The sequence below is a fragment of the Apostichopus japonicus genome, chromosome 13 (assembly GCF_037975245.1).
Source record: "Apostichopus japonicus isolate 1M-3 chromosome 13, ASM3797524v1, whole genome shotgun sequence".
NCBI classification, from domain to species: domain Eukaryota; kingdom Metazoa; phylum Echinodermata; class Holothuroidea; order Aspidochirotida; family Stichopodidae; genus Apostichopus; species Apostichopus japonicus.
In genome coordinates this window covers 20,498,597-20,510,615 of record NC_092573.1, presented here as the reverse complement: position 1 = coordinate 20,510,615, position 12,019 = coordinate 20,498,597, and the positions used below count along the sequence as shown (strand labels likewise).

General features: G+C 35.1%; 1 protein-coding gene across 1 annotated transcript; it reads right to left on the bottom strand.

Annotated features, from left to right (window-relative positions):
* Window positions 1-354: 354 nt before the first annotated feature.
* Window positions 355-11,652, bottom strand: LOC139978948 (uncharacterized). The gene is made up of 2 exons (XM_071989533.1): window positions 11,467-11,652; window positions 355-2,789 (listed from the first exon to the last, which is right to left on the bottom strand). Exon 2 carries the CDS (start codon window positions 2,767-2,769, stop codon window positions 1,030-1,032), a length of 1,740 nt encoding a protein of 579 aa, XP_071845634.1. The 5' UTR covers window positions 2,770-2,789; window positions 11,467-11,652; the 3' UTR covers window positions 355-1,029.
* Window positions 11,653-12,019: the final 367 nt, after the last annotated feature.

Sequence of the window (12,019 nt, the reverse complement as noted above, 5' to 3'; positions counted from 1 at the left end):
CATTATTTTCTTCATTTGAACGAATCATGTCAAAATTGTCCCCATATGTGTGGGTTGTGCTCAACTAGGCAAAGTTTCAAAGACAAATAACACTGTTACCAACAGTCTGAGTATAGACAAAGAGATACTCCATTAAGAGAAAGGGGGAGAGAGAGAGAGAGTGAAAAAGAGATGGCTGGGGGGGGTAGGGGGGTAGGGGGTGGCTGCCCCTCCGTTTATTGAAAATGTTAGGACGAGCACCATGTGTTTTTTTTAACGAGGTCCTAATTGGTGTTCACTATATATATTATGCCAACGTTATATAGACAAACCTTTTTTATGAATGGAGATCTAACATAGCCTCTTAAAAACCTCTTTACATTCTGCCGACCTAGAGACATATACGTAAACATGGTGCAACAATATCATTGTTCAACGTTCTTTGCTGGATAACTTTTTGGCTTCTAATTTTGCACACAAAAAGAAGTTGAAAGACACGCTTTTGAGATGATAGATTAGATAGAAAAGCATTTATATTTGAAAAAAAAATGTGTGTTTGTGTTGGATAGTATATACTTATGCAAATAAAGTTTTGTTTTTGTTTTATAACGTTATTCGAATCATGGGCTGCACAAATTATCACATTTTGTATACTCAGGTTCCGTCGACTTCCCCACCCATCCCGTCAGTATAAATAATTTATTAACAACTTGTGCATATTACAAAGGCAGCCTATTAATGGAAACTAAAATTCAGTTACCCAGAATAATCGTAACATACCTACAGGAAAGGGTACGTCCCCTCTCCCGTTCTGTGAAAAAAAATCAAAATTTACCACTTTTTATAAATAAGAAGTTCCCTTGTTGGTAGTAAAAAGTAACCTTTCGTCATATTTTTCATTACAATAAACATGCCCTACGGTTATTTATAAAGTGTAATTTTGTTGGAAAAAGTTATAGAAAATTTAAGCCGCCTCTGAGCAAGAACTTTGTGAGTAGAAAATGTTGGACAATTGACATCACCATTTTAAAAGACCCCCCCCCCAAAAAGTCACTTGCCCGATTTAGTAGGTGGGTCATCGTCAGCAATCATGTCCACGCAAGGCTCATCTAATGAGCTATCAACGTCCAATTCTTCCCCATCCTCTGTCCTCAACGGGTCTTTCTTTACACCTATTTCAGTATCAAGGTTACTTCTCATGGCCGGACTTGCGGCTTCTGGAGTCGAATCAACGCTTAAAATAGGGGAAGATGTTCGGGAGCACGAAAGCAGCTTTTCATCTGATGGAAGCTTTGAAATGAGAGGTCTGAACGCAGAAGAAGTTGGGGACCTTTCTGAAGAGGACGGTGCCATCATTTCGTCAAGGTGTGACTGTATCGGCGTCGCAGAACCCCAAACTCCGCTCGGCCGTCGTCCCGGGATTGGTAATTCCTGTTCGCTGCTACGCTTTGCTGAGAAGCATACCTTTTCCTCTCCCCCTGCATGAACATTCTCATGTGGAGGACTAAAGCACATGGGTTGGCCCCTTGAGAACATAAGTGCGTGCCAAGTGTTCAAGAGAGATGGTGGTAGAACTCCCGGAGTGGGTAATGGTCCTTTCCAGAACGGGTCTAGGGATAAATGAGGAGGTAAAAAGTTACGCAAAGCATCGGATGGGAAATTCATGCTGGGGTTATCGTGCAGACTAGCGGTCCTCAGTAGATGCCTCGTTGGATCAGCTACGAATGGATTAATATGCCGTTGGACAGAATGGTGTTGATGTAGACTGGCTAACGAATTAGCTGATGGATACGTTGCATCTAGTTTGGGTTCGTCGTGTCGAATACCACGTAAGGGCGGGAATGCCTTGTTTCCCTCGCAGAGGAGACCGTAGCCAGCCAAAGGTGGCAAAACTCTTAATTTTTCCAACTGAAAAGGGTTAGGGTGGCATCCATAGGGGTCTATGTAGCCGGGTAGTGATGGTGCTCCTCCCGTGTGGTGGGACTGTTTCTCCGAGCTGCTGTGAGTTATCCTCCGTCTGTTACCTCCATTGAACATTGCCTTGACGTCTTCCCACGCTTGCTGCAACGCGTCGTTTGGATTTTCATCGACGAGGAATATGTGTCTCCTCCACGAATTGAAGTTAGCTGCGTCAGGATGTCGGTATTTCGAATCAGGTAGTCGATGAGTGTGGAATATAAATTTATTTGGCGAAAAGAAGAGGCTGCAGTATCGACATTTGACGCATTTCGCTCGCGAGCTGTTATACCGAGATGGGATAAAGCTACCACGACATCCCCAAGCGCACTTGTGATAGACATCAAATGCGAAATTTTCCGGTAATTTCGGCGGAGTGTTCTCAACCAGAAAAGACTTACAGAGCCGTTCTGCCTCTCGAAGAGTGATCATACCGCATCGACGAGAAGACGCCGGCATAGCACCAACACGGCGTAGCATCTCGAGCTGTACCGGGGTGCATTGGACGCAGGTGACTCCTAATGCTACCCTTCGGTTATGTATCTCATTGTAACTGTAATCTTTCAGCAAAATGTTGGATATTTGAGCCAGACAGAGCCGTTCTACGCCGTCCATTATCAGGGCCGCGATCGGTGCACCAAAGAGGATGACCGTGTGACATTGGGCGGAATTCTGAACGGATCTAACAGCAGCTTGATCGTCGGTGGCGGTAGAGGGCCCCGAGGAGGCTTCTTTCTTTCCATCTCTTGACCCTGAATAAATATATTCATTGAAGACTTGTTTCTCTGATACAGAAGAATCATGACCGGACTCTGATGAAGTTTTGTTCTCCATTCTCTCTACTTTGTGAGTTTCTGCCAAAAAAAAACGAATGGAAAAAGAAAAAAAAATGCAAATACTGGAACGTTTCTTATGGAGGCGTAGGTCAGTTTCCAAGACTGACAATACTTTATCGATACAACCCTACATGGATTCAAAATGCACTTGATCTTCTACGCTCCACCCCCACACCCACCCCGTCCCCGTACCAATTATGATGTTTCCAGGAAGCGTTACATCTGTTCTATTTATTGTAATAATTGATGGAATGCGAATAAATATTTACTTGTAAACAATAATGCACAGAAAAATGTGAATCAACACACAGTCACGTTTTGTCGACGACACGCTGTGTATGACTTATCTACAAGGTGTCCGAAAAGACACAAGTTTTACTTTTGTTATTATGTAATTCTCAACATTTCCGTCGCACAGACACGTGATTAAATGAGTACGCATGTATCCGATTCTTATGGGCTTTATCAGTTGAAACTGGTTAAGGTGAGTACCAGTTAATCAATTAAAACTGATATGTGTTGTAATTTCTTAACATGTGTTACATTTATAATCAGTTGCTACTGAGAAGGACATACAAATAGAAAATTCTAAACACATAATCCTATGCATAATGATTGACTGGACTAACCATACATACTCTAAAGGTTTCGCTAATAGTTTTGTCCACATTTTAACAGAAAGTGGATGAAACTTTATTGCCAACGCATACAATCCACAATTTTAACCATCTTTACAAGGTATACGTATTAGTCAAACATAGGGACAGTTGTTTAGACTCCTAACCAGTCATTAGTTGAAACAGCCTTTTAGTAGTGTATTCGTCTGTTACTTTTAGTAATTTTTCCACAGTAGCATTCTGACAGGTCTAACATATGTTACGGTTTTATAACACACTTCAGATTATACTGTTTAACGGTTGTCTCTTATTTCACAGTACAAAACTGATCAAGCCACCTACATTGGGTGGCTCATCACATGCAAAAACTTAACATTTTGAAAACTACTGACTTTTACTTCATTATGTGAAAGAAAAATGGGAATAATTAAAAAATAACGAATAGTACCCAAAAGGGGATCAAAATTACGATTCAAAAGATTGTTTTAGAAAGAGATGATAATTTCAACAAATTAAAACCCTCTCTATATATCCGATTTGTTTTCTAAATACTTTAAGTTAAAATTCCTTATGTATTTATGCAATTGAACCACTTGCATCTCAATAAATAAAACAAAAGAAAACAAAAGAAGAGGGAAAACAATTAAAAGGAAAGGAACAAAGAAGTTTATAACTAGAACGGAATTCAAACAGGTGACCTCTGTCTAACAAAAGCCCATACATTTCTTGTTTTTTTCGCCATTGTTTGTAATTACTCATGCAGTTAGTTGTTGGTTGTTCATATACTAGTATGAACGAAGTTAAACAAACAAAAAACAGAAACAAGATTATAATTTTTAATATTATTTTTTGCGACCTTCTAGAAATGATTAATCATGTCATGTTCATCATGTTATTTTGAAACGATTGTTTTTGTCGACGAATTAATTACATAAAGTTAACAGTGCATTACAATTTTGTTTTCCTTCTTTTTTATCTCAAGTCAGAGCAACCATCAAAAGTACACCAAAAACGTTCGATTTTTAGTGAACACATTTAGGAAAGTATATAAAACTGTGCTCTATTTTGGCACGCATAATCAAACTATTTGCATCAGTTATTGTTAAACAGACTTTTAATTTTACAGTTAACGTGTCCTCATCTATATAGATACCGAAAATTTCCAAAAGTTCAACTTTAGAATATAAAAAAGAGGGGGGCATTCAATTCAGAAAATCTTCACCACAAGACAATAACAAAATATACCAACTGTTCTAAAATAAAGTAAAATCAAATAGTTTAAAGACTTTTTTCTTACTTTGTTTGGTACTTTCAAACTATATAGCATTACAGAGTGGTATAAATTAAACCGAAAGAATTAGGTCTATAATCACTGTCACAAAGAATCAATAAATATATATATATATATATATATATATATATATATATATATATGTATATATATATATATATTTATTGATTCTTTGTGACAGTGATTATAGACCTAATTCTTTCGGTTTAATTTATACCACTCTGTAATTTTTTTATCTTGTAAAATTAAGATACAATTTTACTCAGTTTTATATACAAGTTTATCAACGTACTTTATTCTCTATTTTATTGATTTTTACTCTCTCTCGTGTCTACTCATTATTCTTAGGACCTACTTAGCCTCTTTTTTTGTTAATATCAATAAAAAATAAAACCGGAATCTCTCATAAATAGATGCAGTATATAGTTAAGGCATCAGTGGCAATAATTAAGTAGGTCTCCTAATTACCAAAACTAGACCAACGATACCTTTTGCAATGATAACTTTTGTTCATCTTCAAAGCAAGCTACCGTTAAAATTATTATATTCTTTTTAAATATTATTTCAAATTTCTAAAGGAGTTACATATATATATATTTATATATATATATATCGGTCGATAACATCTCCCTGTACGCCTAATCGTAGAGATATTAACTACACGTGCTCCTCATTATGTATCCATTATTTAACTTCAATATGAGGCTTTCGCTTAACAAATCGCAAACAATATTTTCCACTGTAATCATCATCAACTATAGGAAATTGTTTCACATTTACTCAATTGATATAGCCAAGAAAAGTAATATAGAAAGAAAGAAATGAATGCCAAAATAAAGAACCTTACTTTCCTGTAAATATAAAATAACAAATTATTTCGTTTTTATAGACAATTACAGTTCTTCTTTCCTTAACTTTTTTTTTGGTGTTTTCGTTTTTAGTCATTCCATTACTATGCCCCATCTGTCATTAACTAGCGGGCCAAATATTGTCTCAATATTAAGACGTTTAACTGCTGGAAATTACTTAAACTATGGTTTTTCTTATTATCGTTTTCTCTTTCCTTGCATGTCGAATAATAGGTGATTTATCGTGAATGTTTTTTGGGGCGAATCCGTTGGCATCAACTCAACCCATTAACCAGTAATAAAACTAAATCAGTGAAAAGCGATTAACCGCATGATTGATGGAGTGTTTTAGGCCATTTATTGCGCCAGGAATTTACCTCTCAATTAGTTAACAATACACAAATACTGCTTCTTTTTTCCTTTTCTCTCTCTCTATAAACAAACCGACTTTATGGTTTAACTAGAGGCGTTATGCACGTTCTAAACGGTGAGTTTTATACATGTTACCGAGCTGCACTTATGTATCTACATATAAACCCTTTTCGTTTTTGGTTTATGAGATTTGGTATAGTGGTCTAATTATGTTCTTTCGCTTTTTTTGACTCCATTTATTATTATTTGTTGAGGTAAAGGGACAGTTATTTCAATACGTAATTTATGAGATAAGGATATTTATTGACATACATTGAAAAGGTAACATTGATATGTTAAAAGCTCATAAAGATATCAGACTAATAAAATATCAACAAAAAAAAATATATATAAAAACACACTCCTCGCCCTGAAGCTTTTAGGAATGTTCTCCCCCATTCAGGTAGTTCATATAACATTAATAAATGTACAGAGTATAGAAAATATTGGAAGATAGGCCTATGTTTAGTGGTAGTTTGCAGACGGTATTGGTTTACACGGTGTTGTGTGTAAGAGATCGTGGTATATGTACAGGCTAGCAAGTGTGACTCAAACATATGCTTGTGATTAGGTCAATTTTTTGAAATCACCCTAGATTGTCCATTAAGTTCTAGAAAAGGCATTAGCTGTAAAGTAACGAATTAATTTTGCACTCAACAGTTTGTCGTTCAGACACTATATTTTAGTATTTTCGTATATTTTTGGAGTCGTTTGTGCATGTTTGTTTTAACTGTGTTTTGAATTAATGATCATAATTATGTAAACAGTAAATTTGGAAAAAATATGTTTAAAAAAAACATCATTATTTCAGATGAAACTGGACTAGTAGGGGTAATAAATTTCATTGTTATGTGGTTCCAGTTAATATAATAATCATCTGATATTAAAACCCAAAACAATTACAGCCTGCATGATATCTAAAAAAAAAGTAAGTTTTTTTGTTGAAAAATTTAACGGTAATATGTATTATAAATGCACACATCGTTAGGTAAATGAGAACAATACAAATGTTAATAATATTATGTTTCGCGTGTATGGAATACCAGGATAAATTCTGGAGAAAAGAAGGAGAATTTTACTTGTTTCGTATATACCAACATATAAGTATAAAATGTAAGGATAAGCAAAAAACGGAGATAAACAATTTTCAGAACATCTATGGGACCGTTTAAAAATTCGTGTCGGCCCCATTTTATTCAAAGCGTTGGTCATTCATAAATAATTTCATTGTTTTTAAAAAATATGTTTTCCATATCGTTTAAGGGATTGATATTATTTTGAGGAAAAATGTTAGGTCGCACACATGTAATAAAAAATAGAAAAATCACGAAAATTGTATAAATTGATTAAATTTATAATCGGAGAATTATTACACTCTTTTTGCCAAATGACACGATTCCAAACCGAAATAAAACCATTATTATAAATATTAATAAAAAAGAAGAAGTATTTTGAACGATATAACAGCTTAAATACAAAGACAGAAAGAGTTTAAATTAAAACTATCGTTGTTATCGTTTACTATTTTTGTTTTAAAGTATTTCTCTCAACGCAAGCTTTACCGAAGAGGAAAGCAAGAACAAGTTACCTAACCGACTTGCCAAAATTAAACAGACTACAATGCTTTCTAACAGGACCATTGGGACTTTGGGGCTTATTTATAACCCTTTCCGAATGTGCGTGGGTGTTAATTAGTATTGTGTTAATTGTGGGTATACTAATTAGTATGAACATTAGACTCAGAAATTGAATTTGCTAAGTAGGAACACCAGCTGTGAGGAAAACGCCTTTCAATAGTTCATCTTTAGTGACATGACCTTTGCTATAGGTTGAGACGGAGGTAGGGGGGGGGGGGGCTCCTTTTGCTTCAATTACTCTCTACAAAGGTTAAATCGGGAGATATAAAGGATTCGTGGATGAAATAATGATCGACTTTAAATAGAATTTAAAAAATACACCATACGTAATGCTGGCAAGGCATGCAACAGTGTGTACACGGCAGGTTTTCACGCACAAGTGTATCTTCCCGATATACATGCATACTGATGAAAACGTGAATTGCTTGTTGAAAAAAAAAGTTTTGGTAAATTCGAAAGTGTAGAGAGAGAGAGACATAAATTTTCATGTCTGAGAATATGTGCCAAAATATTGTTGTAAATATAAAATAGTTTTTAAAAGTGTGAGCCATTTTTTTCTTTCTTTCATAAAAGACGCACCTGATTAGGAATCGTTGAAAAGTTTTATAACTAAATAGGCCTATTCAGACATTTTATCTAAAATATATAAACATGCTGCATCCTGGATTTTATGACATTATAACAACCTATTCTCATTTTATTTTAACACTTTCTTAAGAAAGAAAAAAGTCCCAAATATGTATGATAAATTTTAAGTTTTATCAAGCTCCATATACATATGTAATGTTACTCTCTAAATGAAGGTTTAATGTACTAACTTCAATGTAGCTTAGACCCATTTCATTGCAATTTTACATAACAGAAACAGTTACCGAAAGAATAACCACTTAACCAATCAGGAAATATTTTTTATCTACAGTTTCCTAATAATTACACGGTTGCTTTTTAATAGAATTGACATAATGGTAATGTTAAAAAATAATCGAATTGCACACATACCTGTTGAACATTCTAATGTCCTAAAGTAACCCTATTAATGAATATTAAGTCATTAGTTTAAAGTGGAATGATTTCAATATATTTTCCATGTTATTTTCATTGACATTGGTAATTTAGGAATTTATTTGAACATTGGTTGATAACATATTAAATCTATATGATGTTATGTAATATTATAAAGTTATTTAGTCATTCAAGTAATATACGGAATTGGTGCAGGTTATACCAAGTTATTAACTCAAGTTATATTGAATCATTTAATACATATATCAGGGTTCTGCCCAGGGTGTATTGAGTGCCGGCAGGACTATCTAAGCGGAGCGCCACCATCGGTTGGCGCGGAGCGTACAAGAAAATTTTCGGTTTTGGAAACCCCCCAGATGGCCGGAAACGGCCCTTCCCGAGTTTTCTGAGCCACATGTAGACAGCTTTGAAATGAGATCTCATGTCTGGAATTTTTCATAATTAATGAAAAAAGTTAGGACAAATATCTGGAGCACCAGAGTACATACCATACACGCATAGCACGAAATCAAGGCCCCTTGCTATGGCCATCTTTATGAAAGTTACCCTTGTAATCACATGTTTTAGGCCACTTGGCATGATTAACTCAATGTTAAATATTGTTTCCATGTTCTTGTAGAAAACGTAAACTCCGCAAAATACAATTAGTTGTGATTTTGTAGTTACGTGAGATCCGTTACATAACCGCCGAGGTGGTTAGGCTATTTGCTATACACTTAACTATGGTAGGATATTATTTTTCGGTATTTTTGGAAATGCTAGAAAATACTTTCCTTTCCCCCCGCTTAACACCAGATGTGGTCTTACGTTATATTCATAAATGGATGCACTAGAACCTTGTTTACATGACATTAGTTGCATTTAGTACGATATGCAAGTTTGGCGTGAATTTTTCGAAAGTGCTTTGCTCGATCTTTCGTAAAATTTGAAAGGTGTAGCCTACCAACTTTCCGTACACAATTGGTACACAATTGATTTTCAGTTTTTTCTCTCTATACGGTCAAGTGAATAAGTTGAGTATAAACTCATCGCGAATGCAAAAAACGATGCGGGGATTTCCAGCAGACAAATGTTTTCTTTGCGGGATTACTGAGTCAGTTGAAGGGAATCCCGCACCTTAGTGGGAACACTGAACTGAAGTCAAATTCATACGAAAGAAAACGTTTACTAACCAACATACAATACAAATATAAAACAACGTGGAATGGCAATATTGTTCAAAACATTTCCCGCGAGGCTGATTTATTACAGCAACCTTCCCGCGCTGGGCCGTGGGTGTCCGTGTGACACGTGTACCCTGAAGCTTGCGAAATAGCCATTGTAAGTGGGTTGGGGACACATCATTACTCGTTGGTATTGTGACTAAAATTGCGAGCACGCTCTCTGAACATTTTCTTTTTGTTTCTGAAACTTTTCTTGTGAATTTTTTTTTTTTTTTTATAGATTTACTTATTTGTCCTTTGTGTTTTTTTTTTAGTTTTTCGTCCCGTTTTTTTTTCTATTTTATTTTTTGTCCGATTTTTTTTTCGCCAGCCCGGCTGGATTTCCCGCGAGCATCGCGGATTTCCCGCGAACCTGGTTCGAACGCTTCGCAAGGTTTTCCAGCCCTTGTCACTCGTGCCGAATGCAATATGATGTAAATTCATCCGCTACGAAGGTTAACGGCCGTATGTGTACTAGCTAGCTGGATAGTGCCTGTGTCTCGCGCGATAAAAATAGATATACATGAAACTATCAAAAGTACGATCGGGAGTTGGAAACGGAAAACAGTCATTGGTCTGGAATGCGGAACTCTGGTAATTTTTACTAAGTATGACACTGTGATGTGTTGGATATTTTGAACAGTTATGAACTGGATTTCCCCTTGTCTCAAACAGATTGTTTCTGTACGTTCGACCCTCCGGCTATGGAGCTGTTTTTTTGAGTTCCTATCGAAAATAAGTGCCGGTCGGAAAAGTCACTCAGGCAGATTGTGGCGGTCGGTAATTCAGCGTGCTGGTCGGGCCCGACCGGCGCCGACCGGCAGCGGCAGAACCCTGATATATATATATATGTGTGTGTATCTATATTTATATATTATAGCTAATATATAAATGTTCTAATAACCTGTTTCATTGAATAAATAAATCGAAAGTAATATAATATTAAGTCAATAATATTGTGTTTACAAATGATTGCCTTATTATACTTAACTTTGCTTGTATTTAATATGATTTGTTGAACTGTAAAATAGAACAAAGTTTTGAACAATTGCCAAACATATATTAATTTTAATTAATATATAGTTATTTTAAAGTTTGACTACAAATATTTACAAGAAGACGTTATTTGTGGGATTTTTCAATTCGCAAAATGGAATAAGATTATTTTGAAAATGAAACTGTAGGATGAATTTTATTTGTGATTAGCTTGGATTGCAGGAACGAATTTTACAACCTTATAAGAACGTATTTTCACCTCATAATCAGATAAATAAAAAGGACTTTTATTTAAAGAAAATCATTGGACCTTGATATTTGTGAATATCACAATTCTTCTAAAAATTTCGAATATTTGAGTTTCTAATTCATCTTATACACATGTATGTTTGTTAATTATATCCATTGAACCATATCACATCTCCCACAGCGAGCTTATCCTAGACAAGATTTTTTTTTTAAATTATTATCTTTCTAATTATCTTCTAGATACTTATTACTAAAGAAAGCAACCTTAAATGTGGTTTTAATTTAACTTATTCCCTACTGGAATAACTAACATGTTGTATTTTGTTTTTCTTTCAAAATTATTTAAAAAAATTATACTTTGATTTTACAAAGTTTTGAAACTTTGTATACATGGCAGAAAAAGACAGAAAAATCAACTTACCTTCTTATCTTCCAGCAATGTCGAGATATGTTCGTTACCTGTTCAAGTTGTGCAGGGGTCTTTCTTTTCTTTTCTAGGACCTTCAGCAGACACTTCACCACCACTCAGCCAAAGTGTGAAAATAAACGCTTCCAAAATGATTAGTTTAAACTTTGACTTCATCTTGACTCGATAACAAAAAAGCTGTACATCTTATACAATAGCGGCAAACTTTCAATGACGAATGAGATGGTTTAATTATGAATCTTGAACAGCCAATAGGAAACGTTTGAAGCATGCCATCTACCAATCATGAATAGTTGGTTAATGAATAAAAGAACAATTTTCGGAAGCAAAAAAATGGATTATGAAAAGGTAATTATGACAAGAGAAAGAGAGACAGGGAGACAGAGGGAGAGATGGAGATAGGAAGAGAGAAAAATAAAGAGATGGGATAGAGAGACATTCAGTCATTTATGAAGTAAAAATAAATAGAAGAGAAATTGAATGGAATTCTTACTTTAAATTTATTTCCCCTCCAAAACAACAATTGAGGACAAAACCTATTCAGATT

Bases quoted from the DNA above. Each gene is read 5' to 3' on its own strand.
- LOC139978948 (XM_071989533.1), bottom strand. From the start codon at position 2,769: ATGGAGAACAAAACTTCATCAGAGTCCGGTCATGATTCTTCTGTATCA.